The following is a 24,933-nucleotide window of genomic DNA, read 5'->3' as shown; positions in this document are numbered from 1 at the left end:
TTCTGATGATACCCTTTAAACTTTGCTCTTTCTGCTTGAGTAAAACTGAAATCTGCAGTCATGTTTTCGAGATGTTTCATATATACTCCATATTTGTCTAAGATCATCTCAAGTGCTTGAATTTTATGTGCAATCCATCGTGTTCTTATTTATTATTGCACAAGTATTTTCTTTTATAAAAAGTTTTTATTGCTCAAAACACTGTTTTATAAAGAACTTTTTTTCTATAAAAAGCCAGCATCTAATAAAGTATATTATTTTATAAAGTATTTTTTATAGTTAAAATTGAAAAAAAAAATCCAATATACCTGATGCTTTTTTGGGGCGAATACCTGCAATGTCAAATGAATTACCCTCTTCAAGGATAGCAATAAGCTTTCCTAACTGTCGTAACTTTTTTGGGGATTTTTTATAAATGTTATACATTTTCAAAATGATGTTATTGACATCATTAAACGCTTTTATTTGTGCAAATTTATCTTTTATCGCTAACTCAAGGCGATGTGCAACACACCAACCAAAAGTTACCCATGGAATTTCTTTTTGAAGTAATACATTTACACTTGTTCTACTTCCTCTATTTACAGCTGCGCCATCAGCACCAAAACCAACTAATTTAGTTTTAAATTTTTCGATACCTTCTGATTCAAGGGATTGACTAATTTTATTGAAAACTCCTTCAGATGTTCCGTATTCAAGATCAGAAATAGAAAGAAAAGAACACTCAACGCATATCTCGGTCTTTCCTACAGGGGCGGGTTTGGTCACTTACCAAGGGGGGGGGGGGGGGGCTAAAGTTTAAAAAATTTACCTAGTCGTATTTTACGTCTATTTAGTCGTATTTGTCTCTAACATATTAATTCACATAAAGGGTCGTCTTTAAACTACGGATCTTGTTACAAAAGCATTACGATGGGGGTAAAATTTGTTAAAGTTGGTTGACGTAAATTATGGACTACTCTTAATGGTTCTACTCATTCTCTCGCGTGCTTAATATAGGAGAGAACCTAATGCGTGCTTAATAACTTTTCTTACCCATGCCAAGCTTTTTAAAACCGCTTGTTTATTAATTTCTTATTTGTTACCAACTAAAGTTTAATTGATGTCAATTTTTACCGGAAACCATTTTTAAAAAGAAACATAAGTAATAACTAAAACGTTTTTCTGAACATTACAATATAAATTCAATGTTTCTTTTTTTCACTTTTGAAAACCGTTCAATAACGCTGTCTGTTAACACTTCTTTGTCCCGATGAACATAAAGTAAAGCTAAACCATTCAATCTATCTTGACTCATTCGGGATCGTAACCAATCTTTTAATCTAGATTTAAATCATTTTAGTTAAAAACAAGATTATTTGGTTATTAATTTGATATTTTAATTTTGAATGTAGATATACCTTCGCAAAGAAGAAAAACTTCTTTCAGCTGATGCAATGCTAATGGGCAGACAACCAATAATTAAAAGTATTGTTTTAATACTTGGGAACAATATATCTGGACAACAATCCAAACCATCAATGACTGTAGATGGTAAATAACCTCCTTGAAATTAAGAGATTAAATTCTTATAATTTAGATAATTTAGCCTGAAATAAATTATTAATAGATTTAATATTTACCTTCATTTTTAACTCTGGTCCATTTTGTAATCCACAAATCAAGTTCAGAAGAAAACTGTCGTTTTTCTATGCAAATAAATGAGTATTCTTTAGCAACAATGTCTGCAATATTATTCATATCATGCAACTTGATAGCAACAACGAGGCTTGGTATAAGAAGTAATAATTTATAAACAGTTAAATTTTTCTTACTTAAATATCTATCTTTTAAATCAGCAAGGACATGATCATACAGTGGATTATAAACAGAAATTCTAAAGTATTCTTCTACGGTTAAAGTATTTATATTTGGTCTGTGTATTTGATGCTTAGTAATACGAGGTAACTTTACTTCCACATCCAATTTTTCCATAAGTTGTTTACTTTCTATAAATATTGTTTTAAAATTTATATAACAAGTAGACCGCCTATTTTCCATAATATTTATAATATCCTTAAAGCAATCTTCTGCAAAAGCAGGTCTTTTTGAACACTTTGAAGTAGTTTACTTGCAGGTGACGTTAAGTTGAGTAAATCTGATAGTATAAATAATGATATTATAAATTGACATGTAGTTAATGAATTTAAAAGAGAATAAGCTTTTACTGATGAATCATTATCTTGCCATTCAGTTATAAGGTTCAGAGATTTAATGATATAGTGTAGAGAATTCTTAAATATTAAAACACTATCGTGTCTTTCAATCCATCTTGTTTCACATAAACTCATTAAATTTTTTTCTTTACCAAAAACTATTTTAAGAACATGATTTCTTTTGGCTGACATATTAAAAAACTTAACAGTTTCTTTAATAATACCAATAGAGTCTCTAATTTCCATGACACTAGATGATTTAGAAATTGATAAATTTAAACAATGATTCGTACATGGACTATAAACTGCATTTGGAGTTGCATTTGATTGAATATATTTAACAGCACCACGAACTGTGGATGTCATAATAGAGCAACCATCTGTTGCAATTCCAACACAGTGTTTCAAGTTTAAATTTAAACTTTTTAGAATATTAACGACTATTTTTCCAAGAACTTCACCTGTGAGTTTTGGTTCAATAATAGTGCTTTCATAATTTTCTACACATTCTTCACGATGATTGATATGTTCCTCCTGGTTTGACTTTTGCTTATTATAAAAGTATGTGTGACAATTTATGAATGAAACAAAATCTTCTTTTATTTTTTCATCAAAAATATATCTTAAAATTAGTGTCATTTGAGATGAATGTGATACATCTGTAGTTTCGTCTAATAAAATACTATAAAACTTATTACATTGAATATCTGTCAATATTTTATAAATAATTTCTTCTTTGCAGCATTCTATTAATTCTTCTTGAATAGTATTACTTATATATGTAGCTTTGGCATGAGTTGTGTTAAGATGATTTTCTAATATCTTATCACCAGATTTTATTCGGAATCTTAAAAGTTCTCTAAAGTTCCCTTCATTGATAACGGATGTTTTTGAACTAGAATTAATTAATAATTCTCCATCATCCCTATGCCCTCTTAAAGGAATGTTTTGTCTAGCTAAAAAAATTATTGACTCAATAATAGGAGTAATTCTTTCTCTATTTTCAACTATTTGCCTCTTTCTTTCGCTGTCAATCAAGTTTAGAACTTCTCTTTCTGGCTGTTCATAACGGATTAAAAACTCATTAGCTTGTAAAATTGCATTTTTGTGATATAAATTATTTTGGTGGGATTCTAGATCGCCATCTTTTCCTAATAGTTTAGCAAATGTATTTAATGGTACAGTGACTAATTTTTAAAGGTTCAGTATTTCTTAATCCTCCAGTATTGTTAACAAGGAAAAGTACACAAAATTTACAGAATAACCCAGATTTTAATGATGAATATACTAACCAAGGGAATTTCATTAAGTGAGATTGATTTAAGTATCGCTTTACTTCTTTGCCTTTTTTAACATGTGTTGAAAAAGGATAAATAAAATCAGATCCAGGCAACCAATTTTTTTTAACTAATCTATATCTTGTATTCTGATTTAAAGACTTTGAGTTTATATAATATCCAATATCCTCAATAAAAGTTAAAGGTTCTAAAATATCTTTTTCGATACTGCAAGCAGTGTTTTTATCATTTTCAGATAATTGAGAAGTGCACGGTATCGGAATGGTTAAGTTCTCTGTTTTATTAACTTGTTCTGATAAAATGTGTTTCTTGTTAAAATATGTAGAAATATTGACTTGTTTTCTTTTTGCATTAGCTGGGTTTTTACCATTTCCATTGGCATTGCTCATTTGTTAAAAATTTTGTGTAAAACTTTAAACAAAACACATGACATACAACACATAAAACTTAAAAATATCCCTTAAAATTTAAAAAATTAAATTTAAAACTAAAAAACAAAAATAAAAGCACGGCTATAAACAAATACAGAAGAATAAACTACAATGCAAACTATATGACACCGCTTTATAATAACAATCTAAGTTGCAATGCATTATGGTTAAGAAACTTATTAACTTAAAAATGCAAGAAGCATTCAAGCGTTTTTCCAATAAAACTAAAACGAAGTTATGTTGCATAACTTATGTATATGCATTTATGCATAACTTTTGCATATAAAGATCATTGATATATTTTATTATTCGTTTTAAAAAATATATAACATTGTCCCAAGGGGGGGGGGGGGCTACTACCCCCTTAGCCCCCCCCTTAAACCCGCCCCTGCTTTCCTATTGGAGTAGGATCGAAACTGATAATAAATATAGCTTCTTTTTCAATTACAGATACATCTGTTGATGCATCAATTAAAATACTGAAGTAATTTCGTGTTTTTAATTTATTTCTGAGAATATTTGACAAACTCAATCCAATGTAATCAATAAAAGTTCCACAAGTTGTTTTATTTCTATATGCTTGGCCAAACTCTACACCATGATTTTCTTCCAAACGTAGTATTTTAGGGTATACGCTAAGCGGAAGCTCTTCTTTGGCAATAAAGTATGCTACCTCAAATTTTTTTCATAGATCTTTCGTGGTCATGGTTTTCAAACCCGATAAAATATCAGTTTGCCGCATTTCTTTCTGCAGATTGCTTAATTTATCATTTCGTTCGCTTACACCCATTCCTTTACTTTTCATTGCTAATTCGTGGGCTCTTTGATGTGGTAAACCATTTGCATGATCAACTGCGGCACTGTGCTGTATCCTACAACTACCTTTATCGCTTCCCCATTCTGGCGTATATCCTTTATAAATATCAATTTGTTTAGTATACTGACGACATACAGTGCATTTTAATGCTGTAACATAGTTTCCATTATATAATATCTCTAGCCATTCATTTGCATTATATTTTGCAAGAGTAGTGTTTACCCATTTTTGAGCTGTTGTTAGCTGTATTTTTTACTTTTGAGTTTTTTCTTCTTTTCAACAGGTGGTTTTAATTCCGATCCTGCTTGTGTTAAAAATGAAAGTGTTGTTTGTCTCTTTTTAGTCGCCTCCATTTTGAAATGCTGATGTTTGATGATTCTCTTATAATTTAGTGATATAAAAAATGTTCAAATTCGCAATTGTTAATTTGAAATTTATTTAAAAATAACTCATTCATTGCTATGACTTCAGAAATTGCGGGAAAAGGTTACGAGAAAAATGAATAAAAAAAAAAGGAGAAAATGTTCTTAGTTACATTAATTTTAAATAATGGTTAAATAAGAACTTCAGTCGTTACCGACGTTGAAAAAGAAAATTGATTGCACAAGATTTTAATAGTAGAAAAAAAAAGCAAACGCGCATTTGGTAATTTTAAATTTATCTAAATAATAAAGTTAACTTCTCAGTCACTCAGCGTCAACCGAACAAAGAGTCTTTAAAATAGAGAACGTAAGAACCTCGACAATTTCAAATACGAACTTTCTATTTTCCGGAGTCTTAACTAATTGAAATCTAAAAAAATTTATTTTCATCACAGAAGGGCCTGGTGTGCGGCTCTTAGTCGATACTTTGTAAGTTTTGTTGACTACGGATAAATGAAACTAAAAATAAAAAATAAAGGTATTTTTTCATTGCAATTGGCAGCAAAAGGTAAAATGTAAAAGCAAAAGGTAGAAAAAAAGAAAAATAAATAAAATGATATAAAGAATATATAAATAAAATGTAGGAATAAAAAAATGTTCTTAGTTAATATTATATTATTATTAAAACAATAATAAAATAAGAACTTCAATCATTTATGAAAAAAGCAGTTATGGATTTCACCACCAGTAAAATGAAATTAGTCTTGATAAGTGAAGCAAAAAAACTAATAGTTTACGTCATTTATAATACTCACTAACGAAGCGATTTAAAGTAGCGTACAAACGATAAAATTATTTTAGAAGCTTTTTTCAAAGATTTACATTTTATGAAATTTTGGTATATGCATTTTCAAAGGCATCCTGATAATTTTTCAAACGTTATATAACTCTTTTTTTTTTCAACCGGTCAACCTTGACCGGGAAGAATTCGTTTTGAGAGGTCAAAATAGCAATTTTAGTCATTTCGAGCGGTCAGTGACCGTTGACCGCCCGTTATTTTCCACGCTTCATCAAATAATAAATAATTCTAAACTAAATACAACATGTTTTTTTATTTATTTAATCAAATAAACTCTAACTGTAACTACAACTCTTAGCTAAAATACCAAATAATAAATAATTCTAAACTAAATACAACATGTTTTTTTTATTTATTTAATCAAATAAACTCTAACTATAACTCTCAGCTAGAATACCAAATAATAAATAGTTCTAAACTAAATACAACAAGTTTTTTTACTTATTTAATCAAATAAATTCTAACTGTAAATATAACTCTCAGCTAGAATACCAAATAATAAATAATTCTAAACTAAATGCAACAAGTTTTTTTATTTATTTAATCAAATAAACTCTAACTGTTACTATAACTCGTCAGTCTTTGAATATATTGTCAACTTTTGATATGTTATCAAATTTATAAGCATTATTTTTATAAATATTAAATCCACCCTTGTATGGAACACTTTTGCCATATCTTGGGCAGATCTTCCAGTGATGCCCTTTCTCTTTTAGACAAGGTACAAAAACGAATTGTTTTTGCACCTTGATCTGCTCTTGCAGCCAACAAGGAGCTGCTTGCAGCCAACCTCCAACCATTATAACATTATCATAATGTTGCTTTTCTTTCTATTTTTTATAAATATTATAATGGACACTGCTCTACAGAGCGTCTCTTGTGCCATCTACTAAAATTGTGTTACTCATCATTCAATAAAGTCTAATCCTTATACAATGACTGTTCTTAAGTTCTCCAAAAATTCTTATTCTTCTAGTTTTTTTCCTTAAACTTTTTTTTCCACTTGCTTCATCTTGTTTTCCTGATTCATATAATTCACAATCTATTAATTTTCCTGTTAATCGTTATTTTGCTCTATAAATTTCATCTTTTCTGTAATAGTAGTTGCTTGCTTTTTGGAAATGAAGATGTTAAGAAAAACAAAAAAACATTTCTAATGTTACCCCAACGCATTGTATTAGGTGTGATGTTATGCATTTTACACTTTTTTTTTTGTAACAAAATTCTTTTTTTAGTAATTTTTTTTGTATTGGAAAAAAAATTACTAACTAAAATTAGATTCATCTATAGCCTGCAGTAATTTATGTTTTATAAACTATTTTATCTAGTTCATAAACAACATAACAGTATACTGAACATCAAAAAAATAAGATAATAAAGGCTATTACCAACCAATCTGTAAAAAAAAATATATATATATATTTATGCAAAGTAATGCATATATAGAAATAAAAACTTTACTATACTTAGGTCACAAACAATTCATAACAGAATAATTAGCAATAACAAATCATTTAATTACAAAAAAAGTAAATAAGTTTCTCACCAGTCAATCATCATGATGCAAACTTGTTAAACTAATTAGCCAAGCACACTTTATGAGCCTTTTTTTTTTAAGCAGAATCTTTTTCACAATTAATAAGTGAATTTTAAATTTTACATGCAAACGATCCAAAAAACATTACGCAGAATAATTTTTGGATTATTGGCATGTTTTTATACTACAATAAAACGCTTAATGCAGAATTGCCATCAAAAAATCTTTTAGGCATCAGCCAAGAAGTTATTAATTAAATCATTTTCTTGAAATGTTCTAAAAAATAAAAACAACCACAATACAAAATAAGAAAGTAGTCAAAAATAAAATAATCTTACACTATCTCTTATAAAATGAATTATAAATGAGTTTGTCTGATAACATTATTTTTAACACAAATTTTAAAAAATTTACTTTGCCTTGCAGATAATTCTCCAGTAAATATAACTGGCCGATATGATGGCACATAAAAGAGAACCACTTCTAACTAAATTTTTTGTGTGAAGTCTACTAGTTTGCCTCTTATCATTTGTATAAACACTCAACTTTTACACGTTTTGGAGCAAAATGCTCATTTCTGAAATTGACTCACTTCAATTGTAACACATTTAAGACACAACTCAAAAGAAAAAAATCCAGTCTATTTTTACAATTATTCCTCTCCTAAATGATGCTAAAATTTAAATTAGTCAAAGCCCCAGACACAACTCAAAAGTAATAAATCCAGTCTTTGTTAATAATTATTCCTCTCCTAAACAATGCTAAAATTTAAATTAGTCAAAGTCCCATCGAGAGTTTGATTCTTTTAACTGATTTCTCTAATTCTATAAAAAATACCTAGTCTTCTTTCCACTTATTCTTGTCCTAGAATATATGACCTTTGAAAATTAGCAATTTTAATATAAATAGTCAATTCAATTGACTATTGTTGTCAATTGCGTTTTCCTTTCTTAAATATTAACTGTTACCAATTAATGTTACCAATATTAACTGTTACCAATTAATGTTACCAATGTTATTAAAAAATTTTTCTCGCTTAACTCACCTTATTCGCTTTTAACTTTTTCGCTTTCGCGACTTTCGCTTTTAAAATTTTCGCTTTAAAGACACCGAACTATATAAATATATATATATATATATATATATATATATATATATATATATATATATATATATATATATATATATATATATATATATATATATATATATATATATATATATATATATATATATATATATATATAATAAGTTATAAAACATCAAAACAGCATCGTTCTAACTAATTTTGCTTTTTTGTGATATTTCGGTCTAATTTGTATAGACCATCATCAGACGTAAAATAACAATGTTAATTTACGTCTGATGTGGATGAGGTGGATCACCATTGTTACCACCAGTGAGGTGGATCACTATTTTTACGTCTGTAACAATTGTGATCCACCTCACTGTTTTGGGATTCAGCTCTATTTCGTGTTATCTTGGTACTAATGCTGTTTACCGTATGGTCCTCTGGAAAATACCTCATTGCAAAAAGGAATCTTCTCAGGCGGAAGTATTTGTCTATAAGGTAGTAACTATTTGTCTACAAGGTAGTAAATATTTGTCTGTAGGTAGTGTCCTGTCAAGCTTATGTAAGAATAATTTGTTTTGGCACCAGATATCTGATGTTAAGGCAATTCGTTCAAGTCCATCTTTTTCTGCATTTAATAAGTCAACAATTGTTTTTTTTCATAAACTTATAGATTTTTGGAATTGCTCTGCAACTCAGTGTATGTGCTGAAATTTCATTGTATTGGCCTAAAGAAACACTTTTGAGCATGCGAATGAATGCTTTAGAATGACTCGAAATGTAAGAATTTAGTTAAACAAAATTTTTCACCGTTGCTCAAACTGCTGTACGAGAGTGGTAAATGTTTTACTCGCTTGCATGCAATCGCTGGTTTCCAGTATACTGGCTCATTTTCACTTAAGGGGGCACAACCCTATTAAAAAAGTGTAAATTATTGAAAAAATTAATTTTTCAAAAATACACTTATTTTAACTCAAATTTATCGTAGAAACTATTGCTGATTTTTAAATTTTTGCTATCTATGCTGATATTGGTCAAAATTTCATTTATTTAGATGTTCATTATTTAAATTACCCTAGCAACGCGCATAGCAACCGTTTTTAAATGTTGTTTTTCATCTTTTTAAGCCCTTTTTTCAAAGTTGATTTTGGCTTTTTGTTTGTACAGATGACTTTTTGTTTGTACAACGACGAAATAAGCATAATGGAGTTTTTTTCTGTTTTTAGAATATAAAAACACAATAACATTTTGTTTAAAAAACAATTTTTTTTATTGCGTAAAAGTACATTAATTCCATTTTAATTCACCTTTAATGTTTTTCTTTTTGATTGTTGATGTGGAAGTATTGGACTTTCTCTTTTTAGAACTATCTTCTTCTTCAGCCATAAGTCGCTGTTTTACTGGAGTATCTGTAAGAATTTCTGTATACTTTCTCTTTGAGTGAGCATTTCTTTCCTAGGTTGTGCTTTTGACAGAGGTCTTACATTCTCTGGGGTAAATTCTAATGATGCCAGAGATGGAATTGCATCTGAGATTGAAATTGATATACTAATATCAATACCAATAAATTGATATACTAATATGGTGTAAAAATTTCTTTCGACCACTTTTAGACTTATTTATGTCACCAATAGCTTTTCACATCAAAATTAAAAAAAAAATTAATATCCTCTAAATTTAATAAAAAACAATATTTTTAGTTAGCTAAGTCTTAAATTTAATTAATATAACTAAAATTTTATTTTTTTTCACAGCTTTTCTATTAAAGTATATATAAAATATTTTTTTGTTCAAACATGGTGACAATTTTGGCACATACTGTATATATGTATTTATACAAAGTTCTTGTTTTTGTGTTTGTAAATTAATTATGTATTATAATTTAAGAATGAGTTACCAGAGCAAAGTGATTTAAAAATAAACATAACTTTATTTAACAAAGATTTTGAATCTAACGTAAGTTAAATATTTATTAAATTTAGTTGTGAAAATGATTTTTTTTTTAAAAAAAAAAAGATATAAATATTTTATGCTTTTTCAATGTTCCTATTTTAACCTTATTTTTTAGGAAAGTGTGGTCCAATGTTTGTTAAATGATTTAGTTGAAAAGGTTAGTTTTATTGTAAAGTATTGTTTAGTTTGGTTGCTAAAATATTTGAATAGTTACAAATATTTTTAATTAGTATTAACACATTAATAGCAAGCAATATTCTTATCAAAGTTGCTTAATATTTTTTTAAAAAGTCCATACAATAAAGTAAAAAATTGTAAAAAATTAATTGATCTTTAAACCTTATAACTCTATAAAGTACATTATTTTATCAGTTAAAAATCATCATTTTCAATAAATAAATTCATCATTTTCAGTGCCAATAAAGAATAAATAACTGTAGCTATTTTTATATCCTTTTTGGACAATATTTATTTTTATAATTGTTACAAATGCTTTTTGTTTTTCTTTACAAACTATTGTTAAAACTTTTAGATTTGTGCTTATGTTGATGATAGCATTGATTTTATCAAAGAAGACTGTCCTAAAACTGTATATTTTTTTAAAAAAATTTTAATATTTTAGTTTATTTTATTTCATATTTCCCTACTATAATTTTTTTTCTAATTTTTTTAATTAGAAAAGTTATGAAAATGAAGCTAGTTTTACCTTAACTGTTCAAGAAAATAAAGTTAATTGTACAATGGATTTGCTTTGTGCTAAAAAGGTATATATTTTTAATATAAAATCCTCTACAGTTCTGTAATAATGAGTAAAGTCTCTGGCAATAAAATCCTTTTATACATTTTTTCTAAATAAACATTAAACTGTGATCATTATATTTTATTCAATCACTTTTTTAATTTTTTTTTAACTGACTCTGTACTATTGCTTAATACACAGGAGGGGATGTTTTATAATTCTCTGAATTTTTTTTCTACCCAACCCAAGTTTATAAAGACCTCCCCTTTTATTAATTTTTACTTGGTATCAACAAAAAAGCTATATTTAAAAATTAAAAAAAAAAATCAACACTAGGCAGACTTTAGTAATTAGAATATATATATATATATATATATATATATATATATATATATATATATATATATATATATATATATATATATATATATATATATATATATATATATATATATATATATATATATATATATATATATATATATATATATCAGAGACGTGGTGACACCTAAAAAGCAGGTACGAATTTCCAGAAGAGGGGCCCGGTGAAGTACTTTTAACGTGAGAAAAATAACTGATCAAGGAAAATTATATTTGTACTAAAAAAAGTTTTTCATGGATACAAAATATTACGTAACTCATTTGTATCAGCATAGTTTTTTATTATGTCTGAATGGGTCAATCTCCATATTTTCTCATGTTCCTCTGACAAGAGAACACGATCCCCAACATGCTAAGATTTAAACCGATTTGCTAGACGAGTTTTGACAAGTTTCAGTTTGCTGAAAACTCTCTCATGCTAAATTTGTTGGAATTAAACTAAATATCTTGTATAGAACTGCAACAGAATGGAGTACAGCATCTAACATAGTTTACAGCATAAAATTGTAAATGGTGAGGAAAGAAGGCAAAGTTTTGTTATCCTTCTCAGCAGCTTTTCTGTCGATCTCCACAAAATCAACCATTTCAGTAGTGAATTAATTTAAACTGATACCAATTTTAAATTTTTCAAGCACTGATTAAATTTTTTCTTGTGAATTAGAGTTATGAAAATTATGACTAATATCTTCACTTATATTTTTCAATAAAAGATGTCTATGCTTTCTAAAAATTTTCGCTCTAAAGAAAATTTGTCAACAAGAATTGCAGTTGTTGAATCCACTAGAGTATAAAACACTTCTGCCAGCCACCGATCTTTAGCCTGAGTAAGTCGCTAAACTTCTGTTTCATCGAAATCCAGTCGTTTCTTTCTGCGAGTCCTATTCTCAACAAATATTTGCTGTTCAAGCTGAGCTTCAGTTGCAACTTTAACAGCAGATAAAATAGCATTTTGGTCAGCACTGTCCCTTGATACTTGAAGCTTTTCCAGTGATACATCGACAGACATTATCGCAAACAAAAAATCAAGTGTTTCTCCTTGAAGAATTTTATTTAGGGGAACCAAGATAGTAAAAATTTCTTTGAAGAGACATAAAGTCACAATTGTTTCATATGACTGAAATCGGGATAAAAGACCTTGACTTTGAAAGACTTTGAATATTTATTTTAAGTTCCATGTCATTTGAAATTTATTCAAGGCAATCGATTACTGCCTGTTATAATGTCAGCAGTTGGTCTGTAGCAATTTGTAAGGCACTGAAACGAACACTTAGAGTAGCAGCCAGTTCAATAGATTGATTCACATCCTCAAGAAGAAATTTGCACTTCACAAAAATATTATTTCGTTTCCTTGAGTTTTCGTATAGAAAAGTCTTTAATTTCTGCACATTACCAGGCTTGTTTTCTGTTCCAAAAAAGTGAACAGAAACAATAGAACATTTTGTACAAACTTTCATAACCAGATTTGTTCCATGAGATCCACAATAAATATTTGTTGCCATGGAAGAACACTGCTTCAAATGTGTTACAACTCCTTTGTTTATTCCTTGCATATTGTTTGCACCATCAAAAGACATACCTATACACTTTTAAATATCTACGTTAACTGATTTGATTTCATCTTTGATTTTTTGACTTTTTCCTTCACCAGTAGTTGTTCCAGTTTCAACAATTGAAATCAGATGTTCCTTTACAACGGCCGTTTCTGCAGCAAGCGTAACATAACGTAATACAATAGAAGTTTGCTTGTAGAGTGTAATATCATTGTTGCCATCAGCTGATGGTGAAAAGAATACTGAGTTATTTCCCTTTTCTGAAATACCCTTCTTGACTATCTGTGTCTTAGTATGTATCTTCTTGACTATCTGTGTCATAGTATGATTTAGCTTGTTTTGTGTATATCTGAAAGAGGTGTAATTCTAGCACCCCTTCCAGCAGATTGTTTTTGAGCACTGCAAACATTTGAAAGTTTTTCGTTCAGCACCTCATCATACTGACTGAGTAAATTTAACAACTTTAGAAATTTAACCGCGCTACATTGAAAGATTTCACTTTTTTCAGAGTCATTGTAAAAGTTGGCTTCCACATTTCCACGTAAAGAAATACTCTCTGCGATCAAATACCGAATAGCATCAATAACTCGTATTAGGTATTGATGTAGTTTCTCCACTTCTTTACGTTTCTTGTTCAGATGTCTCGTGGTTTCAATATTTAATATTTATCAATTGTGGAGTCTGATAATGCTTGAACCATAGCTTCAGCAGCATTTCGATGGCTTTTCTGGGTGCAATGCTTGGTTATGATGTGACACAAGTTTGATCAATTATCAAACCCATCACGTAAAAAATTTCTGTCCTCACTTTATCCAAAGCATAAACAAGTATCAGTAGAGAGTAAGTTAGCCATGACTTTTTCTGCACAACTTCAATGTCATTAATTTTAACTGATTCAGTGTGAGACTTAGATAACCTTGAATGTTTTGTTGGCTGATTTGGCCCTAATACATTAAATTTCTTTTTATCAATCGTCTTTGCATTTTTTAGCTCTAGAAATTTTGCTGGATCATTTTCAGTGACATTTACAACGTTGTATGGTTACTTCTAAATAATCTTTATTGGTAGAGCCGCTGAATAATCTTTATTGGTCCGCCGCTAAATAATCTTTATTGGTCGGCCGCTGCAGTTACAGGCACTTCATAGTAACCCATTTCTACAGGCACTCTCTTAGTTTCAGTAATTTTTCGGTTTCAGAATGTGTCTGAATATTTATAGTTCTGCTCTTTTATCTGCTGCAATTATGACATTTTGATTATTGTCAGTTTCTTGTACAAATGATTGGTTACTAATCTCTGTTATTGGCTCTGTTTCAATAATGCTTACTTGTCATATTCACAATGGATGTTGATGTTAGTTCTATATTCTCTGTTGCTGTAAATGATGTCCTAGCTTTTCTCTGTATTTATGGCACCTGCACTGACGCGAGACCTGCCGTTAACTTTACCATTACTAGCTGCTTTCAATTCATGTTGTCGTTTTTGAGCATTTTTTTCAGCACCAGATTTGTATTTCAATTTTGATTCTTTTTTTGTTCCTTCATTTCACCTGAAATATAAAAAAATATAAAATTAAAACTAGTCCTATTATAGACACCACGGCATTGGTTTCTTTCGTTTGAGTTATAATTACTACCGGTCCATGGAATTTATACATAGTTGTACCATTTATAAATTCCATTAACCAATAGGGAGTGGACTGAAGCATATTGAGTAGTAGTGAATGAAAGTAATAACAAAAGCTCATTAAACACAATATTATTTATCAAACATATATTAACCATATTTATCAATGTAAAGCAAATGAATTCATGGATTTTATATATTTATTGTTTTGAACTTTTCAATAACAATTTTCTCTTTTTTTCTATTGATGGGATGGTTAATTTCAGATAAAAAGGAGACATTGTTTAATCGTTCATCACTAAAATGGTTGTTTTCGGTATTCTTTTAGTTTAACAATACATCTGCCTCTCAGTGCCGTCTTAACGCATAGGCTAGGTAGGCTGCAGCCTAGGGCCCCCGATTTTTAGGGGCCCCCAAAATGTGTCTGAATTTTTTTTAAAATTTATATAAATAAAAAATTATATTTCTAAATTTTCTGAAGAAATCATAGTTTGGGGGCCCCTCGGGAATAATTTTTTTCTTGATAAAATTTTTTAAAATTATTTTTAGAAAAGTATCAGTTTTTCAGTTTGGGGGCCCCCTAGGGAATTTTTTTTTTCTTGATAAGCAAAAATGCATGCATGCGTCCGAAAATAAACATAAATTTTCCGATAAGAAGTGTTAAATACAAGCACTTAAAATATCCCATTAGATTGAATTTGAAATTGCTGTGATCAACTTAAAACATCTGTTTTGAAAAAAAGTCATTTAACATGTCTAATCGGACTTATCAAAGTGGTGCTGCAAAGAGGAAAAAAGCCGCTAAAGCAAAAGAAGACATTTCAAAATATCTTCCTTTGACATCATTTCTTTTGGTACAAAAGTCAAAGCCTGTTGTGTCCGAAGATGTATTTCTTTGTCCAACTTCAAATTTCGTAAGCATTGATAGTGCTTTGTTGCCAAATGAAACTCTAGAAATTCAACAGGAACTGGAACCAGAACAGGAGCCAGAACCAGAGCAAGAGTCAGAACCAGCACAGGTGCCAGAACCAGTACAGGAGCCAGAACCAGCACAGGAGCCAGAATCAAATCAAATTAAAACTTATCCAAACGCAACAACAAAAACTACTCAAGAAACTGACCCAGCATTGTGGCATCAGTTATCCCAAGAAGCTCAATCATTTTGGATTTCTAATGGCCCGTCCATGTGCCAGAACAATGATGGGAGCTTCAAAAATTCGGAAAGGTTGAGTTGCGGACAAAAAGGTACTTATCAAAATCTTGCTTTAGACGTGAACTACACAATGGCGAATTTGTCAATCGTGAATGGCTATTATACTCACCTTCAGCAGGTTCTGTTTTTTGCTTTGCTTGTACCTTATTCTCCAGCAAACACTCTAATTTTTCCACAACTGGATTTGATGACTGGAAAAATGCCTTAAAATGTATATCTGGACACGAGAATGGTTCTGAACATCACAAAAATATGCTTACTTACTCCAGTCGGCAGAGAGAAAGTGGCCAGCTTGACTCTGTATTAATAAAACAGTTACATAACGAACAATTGTACTGGCAAAATGTGCTGAAAAGAATTGTTGCAGTTGTAAAGTTCTTGTCATCAAGAGGATTGCCATTTCGTGGAAACAATAAAACCATTGGTTCAGAGCAAAATGGTAATTATTTAGGAACTCTTGAGTTACTTAGCCAGTTTGACCCATTCCTACATGAACACATGAAAAAACATGGAAATTCTGGAAAAGGTAATACTTCATACCTCTCCGCCAATATCTGTGAGGAGTTTATATGCCTAATGGGAAATAAAGTTTTGAGCGAAATAATTTCTGAATTAAAAAAAGCAAAATACTACTCAATCAGCGTTGACTCAACTCCAGACTAGTCACATGTAGATCAATTAACTTTTACAGTTCGATATGTTAAAGACTTGGCACCAGTTGAGCGTTTTTTGCAATTTGTTCCCATTCACGGGCATGGAGCTGAACATTTAGAAACAGTGGTTTTGAATTTTTTACAAGAAAATGAAATTTCAATATCTGACTGTCGTGGGCAGTCATACGATAATGCATCAAATATGGCAGGACAGTACTCAGGCCTACAAAAGAGGATTAAAGACAAAAGTGAATCAGCATTGTTTATTCCTTGTGCTGGACATTCTTTAAATCTGGTTGGCAACAGTGCAGCTGGATGTTGTTTAGAAGCAATTATTTTTTTTGACTTTGTTCAATGCCTCTACAACTTTTTTTCTGCATCAACTCATCGTTGGCAAGTGCTTCTGTCTTTTGTTGGCAAAGGCAAAAAATTGTCAAACAGCTTTCTGGAACTCGATGGTCAGCACGTGCAGATGCTGTGACTTGTCTGCATGACAGTTATGATGAGATTAAAAAAGCACTTGAATTTTTGATCAAGGACATAAGTCAGTCAAAAGAAACTCAAAATGATGCTCAAAATCTTATCACGAAAATGAACACTTTTGAGATTGTTTTTCTGACAATTTTCTGGAATGATATTCTTTGTCATTTTAATGAAACATCGAAGATTTTACAGAAAGAAAATTTAAACCTGGATGTTGCAGTTCGGATTCTAAAGTCATTGTTGCATTTCATTAAAGATTTGAGGAGTCAATTTGAGAATTACCAGGAAAAAGCCAAAATCTTGCTTCCAAACACTGACTACAGAGATTCTTCAAAAAGAACAAAAAAAAGAAGCCGACGTATGGCCTTCTTTGATGGTGAGGCTGAAGAATTGGAATTTCAGGGAAGTTATAAATTCAAAATTGAAACATACCTTCCTGTTATTGATTCACTAACATCAAATTTAGAAAAAAGAACATCAGCATATGAGAAGATCAATGACAATTTCGGATTTCTAGTAAACATTCAAACAATTGCCAATGTTGAACTAAAAGACCATTGTTCAAGCCTAGCACAAATTTATAAGAAGGACATAAATGAAAATGAACTTTTTTTTGAGTGCCAGCAATTTAAATATTACATTTCAAAAGATGAACATTCATTTACAGAATTTTACTCAACATTAAAAAGAGACCACTTGGAATCAACTTTTCCAAATATTGAAATTTCCCTTAGAATTTTTCTGTCAATGATGGTCTCAAATTGCACTGGCGAGCGATCATTTTCAAAACTAAAACTTATAAAAAATGAACTCCGCTCAACCATGCTGCAAGAAAGATTGAACTGTTTGTCGTTAATGTCAATTGAATCAGATGTTCTTTTAACCATTGATTTTGATGATATTATTAAAGAATTTTCAAGAAAAAAATCACGTAAACGTCACATGTAAATTTTATCATTGCTTTAATAAATGTTTCCTATTTTAGTATTTGATTTAATTTTTTTACTAAGGAAAAAGGGGGCCCCAAATTAAGTCTAGCCTAGGGCCCCCGATAGCCTTAAGACGGCCCTGCTGCCTCTACCTTCTTTTGTTTCAGCCGCCATTGCCTTAACATATCGTTCTCTTCTTTTTTTTAGCCTAGATGTTCGTTGTTCAGATGATTCATTTGCTTTAGCTCGAAATTTCCATTCTCTTTCTCGAGCAAGACAATCGATCATATTTAGTTTCCAGATTTCTTTTTTATATTTAGCTTTCTCCTTTATATTTCTACGTTTTTAAGGTATTTTTTTACTTATTTACTTTAGGAACATTAATTATTATTTTTAATTACTATTTATAAGTAAATTATTAAAGCGCTACTTAGTCTTTTACAGTATAAAATCAATTCCAGGTTTTCAAAGTTTTTTGTTATTATTATTCATCATTGATTTTATTTATTTACGCTAAACAAAGTTTGTTGTTTTTTGTTTGTTTAAATTACTTTTCTTAACGATTTCTTTTATTTACGCTTAACTAAAGTTTAGCGTATTTCTTTTATTATTACCGCTGACCAAGTATTTGTTTTGAGCGGACACCAAACAAACAAACAAACAAACAAACCGACGTGAAAGCAAGTTAATTTAAATGTTGTAAAAAATACCCTGATAGAAACTTATAGAACTGATATAAATTTTTTCTGTTTGAGTATTGGGGGCCCAGTTTCCTAAGCAAGATTAAGGGCCCAGTACAAGTCCTCGTACCTTCGTACTGGGCCACCACGTCCCTGATATATATATATATATATATATATATCAATCACTGATAAAAATAAAAAATTTTAGTGTAATGAGGCTTTAAAAATCGTTGACCTTTAAAAAATCTTTTAAATCTTCATTTGTCAAAATTGATTTTTTGTTTGTTTTTCACCATAGATTTAATTTATATAGCATTAACTTTTTTATGCGTGTTCTGTAAAGAAAAACTCTCATCCACTCTTATTAAGATTCCCCTTACTTTATTAGACTGTAATAAAATTACCACTCCCCTCCCCCTTCTTCCTTTACCTTTATTTCTAACCCCCATCGAATTAAGCATGCAAGACAAATATCAATTATTATTTCTTTTAAAGAAAAATTTTTTATCATTAAAAAAATATATTGTTTCAGAATATATTTCACCATAAATGTGATGTTGCAGATGTAACTAAAGTTAGAAGAATTTCGTCAAAATTAGGTTTTATTTTATTACATTTCTATTTTTTTAAATTCTTTATTCTATATATACATCTTTATCTTTTTAAACTTTTTTGCTAATTTTTTTTTTTAATCTATTTTATTACTTTTTATAGATTCTGAAATTCAGACCATAATTAATAATAATAACATTGAAACAACAACGCAAAACATCATTCAGAAGATACTCAGAAACCTTCCTCGCAGTTAGTCAATAAAAGAGATATTTTACATAAAAAAATTAAACACAAAAATGCAGAAGAACCAAAAAGAAGTAAGAAGTTGTGTCCTTTTCCTGGGTGTGGGGCAAAGGTTGTTAACTTGCCAAGACATATAAAATTATTTAAAAAAAGTGATCACCTTTTGTTGAAAAAATCAGCTTCTAAAGTAGTATCTATTTTCAGACTTCAAAACTCCAAAAGTAGCAATGCTAGTATACATTATCGTAAAAAAATGAAAATTAGTCCTGTTGATGCTTTTTAGTTATATTAAACATGTCATATTATTTTAAAAAGTCTCATCTGGAAATATTTAATAATACAGAGCTTTATGGTAAAATACGAAATAAAGCAACTGTTATGTTTGGCTATGAAGAAGAAAAAATTGAACCTATTTTTAAATCTAATAATAGAGAACCAGAAGATAGTTCTACTCATTCAGAAAGTGGTTCTTCAGAAAGTAATTGTAGTGGATACAAAAACTTTATATGCAAAACAGATTCTTTGTATTCCGAATCGCTATCAACAGATAGCGATTTGGAATACAATGTTGAAGTAGACAAAACAGATGGGTCTATAGATGATTTTTTATTGGGAGATAGAGATGAAGAATCAGTTAGTAATGTTTTAAATGCTTTTGAAAATCATTTATTGGGTTTTGAAAATAACGTATGTTTTTGCCGAGTTACTTCTAAAAAAAAAAAATCATCGTTTACTGACATTTGCTAACTATAGTTAAAAACTTGCCTAATACAAGTCTAAATTTGCCGAATAATTTTTCAATAAAGTTTTTGTAGGGGGTATCTGTATTTATAAAAAAAATACGCAAGAATATTACTAGGACATCTTACCATAGTATAATCGTATATTTACATAAAATTTAGAAATTTATTTATATTGACAAGTTAGATTTATTTATACTCACAAATTAGCTTAATATTTTCACATTCCATTTTTAAATTATAATCTTACACATTTTACACATCTTATATTTTTATCGTAAATAATTATATATTATGTTTATATTGTAACAAACATAAAAAATATAAATATAACAAAATAATTACTTATTATAAAAATAAATATTGAATTTTATATAAAGAAATTAGATGCCGCAATTTTAGTTTTACATTTTGCATAGCAAAAGTAAGTTTTAAAATCTTTATTCTATTTAAACTTGCATAATACTTAAAACTTCAAAAAATAAAAACGTTTACACTATAATTATTACAACATAGCATTTACAAAGAATGATAACAGCAACAACGATATATCTGAAACCAACGTATGTAACGTGATGTATGCCAATAATTTCTTCATGTCAAATAATGTTTTAAAAAGATTTGTGGCTATGAAAATAGCCGTTTTTTTTTTACCAGTCGCAAATAAAGATGACTTTTTTTATTCTGTTTTTATTTTTAGTAATTTGTATTTTTTTAAACTTTATATTTTTAAATTTTTTTTAAATATATTTTATATTTATTTCAATTTTATTTAAAAGTTAATCTACGATTAATAGTAGCAAACTTATCAATGACTTTTTTTTATATCTATAACTATTTTTTATATGTATAACTATCTATTAATGCTAAACCATTTAGGCGGTCCTGAACCATGGTGCTTCGCATGTAATTTTTTAGGCGCCGAAGCGAAGAAAATGACCGCTCACACTCACATGAAGTTAATTGAAACGAGCAAGTAACTTTAGACAAACTTTTATGTTTTCAAAACCAGGAAAATTTATCGCTTTTAAAGTCTCAGAAATATTAGAAGGGATATCTCCTTTAAAATTTAACCAGAAGGCTTCCCATAAATCAAGCTCACCAGACAAAGCAAGCGGATTCGGTAAATCTGTTCCATAAAAGTCACTGAAAGATATGATGGAGTCTTTCCAACTGGTGTCAAGAGAACATTGCACTACTGAAATCATTTTTCTAGGAACTAGCACAAGTGCTTTATAACATTTTAAGGTAGTATCATCAAACCTTGTGTCTAGTTCAACACTGAGATGGTCTAACAAAGGAATCGTGATAACAAACTTAAAATAATCAGAAATAGATTCAGAAGGTGTTTTATCTCTGTTTTTGGAAATAAAGGAAGTTCTTGGCTTTGTTTCGGCTACATTAATATTTTGTGCAATTTTTAAAGCCTGTTCATAACACATTTGATGGTGCTGATCAACTACATTTCTAAGTGAAGATACAACATCTTTCAACGCCTGAATAAGATTTAAACCATCATAAATATCATTACTCTTTGACTGCAACATTTGCGTTATTTGAAGATTCAAGTCAAACACATTTCTTGTTATGCACATAGCAACAATAAAATCAAAACCTGTAATTAGTTTCAGAAGAGACGATGCACTTGAAGATGTTGAGTGATTAAAACTCTTACTGACATTTAAAGACATCTCTTCAAGACAAGAGACCAAAGGAATAAAAAGTTCTTGAAAAGTGTCTAATCCATTTACTTTTTCCACCCAACGTGTCCTGCAAACATCTTTTAACTTTTTTTTAACAGCCGACGGAACAGTACTTTCGATATGCTCCTCTAACTTTTGTTGTCTCGTAGGTGAAAGATTAAAAAAATATGATACTTCTTTAACATGTGTCAGAAGATTCTTAACATATTGTACGTTGCACGAGGCACAAATAGCTAAATTTAGCCTATGGCAATGAACAAATGAAGCTTTTTCATTTAGATTTAAAATGCGAGAGGACAATCCTTTGGTATGACCAGCCATCGCTCCAGCACCATCATATGACTGTCCTCGGCAATTCATGATATCTAAAGAAAAATCTGAAATACTTTTTAACAAAATATCAAATAATCCTTCACCAGTAACACCATTTGTGCAATGTAAAAAACTGATAAATTCTTCTCTTATATTAAACTTCGAATCAACAAATCGTATAACTAATGATAGCTGTTCTTTATTTGAATTGTCAGAAGCTTCATCAGCAATAATAGAAAAATATTTAGAATTTTTAATTTCTGCTATTATTGTGTCAGTAATAACTTCTCCACAACACCTTACTAACTGATTTTGTGATATCTTAGATATATAAGATGCATTTCGTTGATGATATTTAAGATGATCTTCAAGAACTTTATTACCAGCTTTAACACAAAAATTTAACAATTCAATAAAATTACCTACAGTATGATTAGAAAACTCACCATTTTCAGGATGAAACTCCAAATCATCTCTATGGCCTCGTAAAGAAAGACCAAGACGTCCACAGAGAATAATTGTTTCAATAATAGGTTGTAATAACTGTCGGTTTTTAGAAATCTGTGATTGAACTATTTTTTGAGATGTAATATCTATTGATTCTGTTTTACAAGACCAAATGGACGACATTGAAAATAAAACTTCAGCAGTTTTTACATGTAAGCTTTTATTTCTGCAGACAGACCTATCATTGGTTTTGCCAAATGCATGTATCTGAAAGTAACGAGAAGCTTCATTCCAGCGATCAAAAGGCTTACTAAATAATCTTTCGACTAAACTACATTCAGATGGAAAATTGCACCCAAAAAGTACACATGGCAAACAGAAGGCTCCATCAAATATTTTTGAATATGTGAGCCATGGAAATTTTTCCATCCACATAAATTGAAAACTTCGCCCATTCAGATTTTTAGGAAAAGAATATGTTTTACAAGGTACAAAAACAGATTTAACTAAATGTTGAAGTTCAGAATTACTTAAGGTTTTTGCAACATTTGAATAACTAGTATAGTTAGAAACCAAATAACCAATATCATAATTCTTGGACGGTAAAAAAAATGATTCACAACATGTAATTTTACTAAATTTTGATAATGATAATGGTGGTTGAGTAGAGACTTCCATTGGTTTCCTTTTTATATTATCCAATAAAAGACTACTATCTTGATGTTTGGCCTCAAAATAAAATTTTATTTTAGTCTGCGACATTTTTGTGCTTTCATTTGAAATTTTTCGTTTTAAGTTTTCTTTTATTATCACAGGGGTATAATGGTTGTGTTGGAAAGGAGCAGAAAAATCATATAAAACACCTTCATAACAAAAAAGGAGATAAAAAGACTCAATATTGTTTAAAGAGGTTATTCGAGGTACAATAGTAGAGCTGAATAAAGTTTTAAACTTATGTAGACCAAAATCTGGATGTAAACATTCTATTTTCTTATTGCAAACACTTGATAATGCAAGAATACAAAGGAAAGAAGACCAGTTTTCATTGTTACAATTATTAATAGCTTCTTCTTGAACTAAATCTAAACTTTTTTTTCCTGAATCCAAAGAATTTAGTGATACTGATAAAGGAAGAATGTTATCAAAGCATAGAAAAGAGCTAGTATTATTAACAAAAGCATTATGAAAAGTTGGATGATTAGAATAAAATTCGGCATTTAAGAATAATTCAATTGAGGTCTGTAATCTTAAATCATTAGCCATACAGTTATTTCCAGTTAGACACAAGGAGATAGAACTGTACAGACAGTTTCCAGTTGATTGAGACCTGAGATATACATAAAATATAATAATTAATGTATTTATATGAAAAATTTATAAATATTTTTAACTAGCTAGCAGTCAATATAACATTACAATTAACCAAATAGTTATTTAGAAAATTATGGAACCTGAACAAACATCTTTACCTTAAAACAACAAAATTGCCATTATGTTTTTCTTTAAAACTTTTTGGAAGATAGATTTCAAAAATTTTAAGAGTTTTTTCTGCTTTGCAAGAGTCGACAATAATAATATCTTTACAAGAACTAATATTTTTTTCTAACATATCTTTCAAAGAAATCAATTTTTTTTTATCATTTTGTAACATAATGTTTTTAATTTCTTGATTGATTGACATTTTAAATTAATACTCGGACAGTCAAATTAATGCTTGAACATTTAAAATTAAACAAATTTTGAATATTTTGAATTATTCGTATGTATATTAGGGTGTATGTGTTAGGGTACGTCCGACAGTGTTTTTTTTATAAAAAAAAACAGAATATTTAAAAAATAAATAATGAAAACTAAATTAAATATAAAGATAAATAATATAATGAAATAATACTGGGTACGTTTATTGATGTATTTTATCACTTATAGAATATTATTATTATTTTTACCTCCTGATGATTGCAAAACAATAGATTTCGTCAAAAATTTATTAAGGGTATTATGCATGAGGTACGTCCAAAAATTGTTATAAGTAAAGAAAATTTTCAATTATTTTTTTAACAAGCTAAATAAAAATTTAAAAAGATTTTCAATTATATATTAAAATAAAATTGGGTACGTCTATTGATCTGTTTAGGTAAATATTATTTATCAAG

At 29.1% G+C, this 24,933-nt stretch overlaps 3 protein-coding genes across 7 annotated transcripts; 1 reads left to right on the top strand and 2 right to left on the bottom strand.

The window, feature by feature from the left end:
• Nucleotides 1-1,145: 1,145 nt before the first annotated feature.
• Nucleotides 1,146-4,098, bottom strand: LOC136080769 (uncharacterized). 5 transcript variants are annotated; one of them, XR_010638632.1, is made up of 4 exons: nucleotides 1,815-4,098; nucleotides 1,623-1,688; nucleotides 1,401-1,545; nucleotides 1,146-1,322 (listed from the first exon to the last, which is right to left on the bottom strand). XR_010638632.1 is itself a non-coding variant. In XM_065797856.1 (4 exons), exons 1-4 carry the CDS (start codon nucleotides 2,038-2,040, stop codon nucleotides 1,172-1,174), a joined length of 588 nt encoding a protein of 195 aa, XP_065653928.1. In that variant the 5' UTR covers nucleotides 2,041-4,080; the 3' UTR covers nucleotides 1,146-1,171. The 5 variants fall into 5 exon arrangements, 2 of the variants coding, with proteins under 2 accessions (XP_065653928.1, XP_065653927.1); XM_065797856.1 differs by having other exon boundaries at nucleotides 1,815-4,080; XR_010638631.1 differs by having other exon boundaries at nucleotides 1,623-4,098.
• Nucleotides 4,099-10,152: 6,054 nt separating this feature from the next.
• Nucleotides 10,153-19,600, top strand: LOC136080313 (uncharacterized). The gene is made up of 8 exons (XM_065796931.1): nucleotides 10,153-10,157; nucleotides 10,326-10,338; nucleotides 10,459-10,527; nucleotides 10,640-10,681; nucleotides 11,057-11,113; nucleotides 11,202-11,288; nucleotides 19,313-19,379; nucleotides 19,495-19,600. The coding sequence occupies exons 1-8, from the start codon at nucleotides 10,153-10,155 to the stop codon at nucleotides 19,587-19,589; spliced, it is 435 nt and encodes a 144-aa protein (XP_065653003.1). The 3' UTR covers nucleotides 19,590-19,600.
• Nucleotides 19,601-20,993: 1,393 nt separating this feature from the next.
• On the bottom strand, nucleotides 20,994-24,471 carry LOC136080768 (52 kDa repressor of the inhibitor of the protein kinase-like). The gene is made up of 2 exons (XM_065797854.1): nucleotides 24,250-24,471; nucleotides 20,994-24,107 (listed from the first exon to the last, which is right to left on the bottom strand). Exons 1-2 carry the CDS (start codon nucleotides 24,459-24,461, stop codon nucleotides 21,278-21,280), a joined length of 3,042 nt encoding a protein of 1,013 aa, XP_065653926.1. The 5' UTR covers nucleotides 24,462-24,471; the 3' UTR covers nucleotides 20,994-21,277.
• Between the last annotated feature and the right edge of the window lie 462 nt (nucleotides 24,472-24,933).

This window comes from Hydra vulgaris, chromosome 05 (genome assembly GCF_038396675.1).
Source record: "Hydra vulgaris chromosome 05, alternate assembly HydraT2T_AEP".
NCBI lineage: Eukaryota > Metazoa > Cnidaria > Hydrozoa > Anthoathecata > Hydridae > Hydra > Hydra vulgaris.
This window is presented reverse-complemented; position numbering and strand designations above follow the sequence as displayed.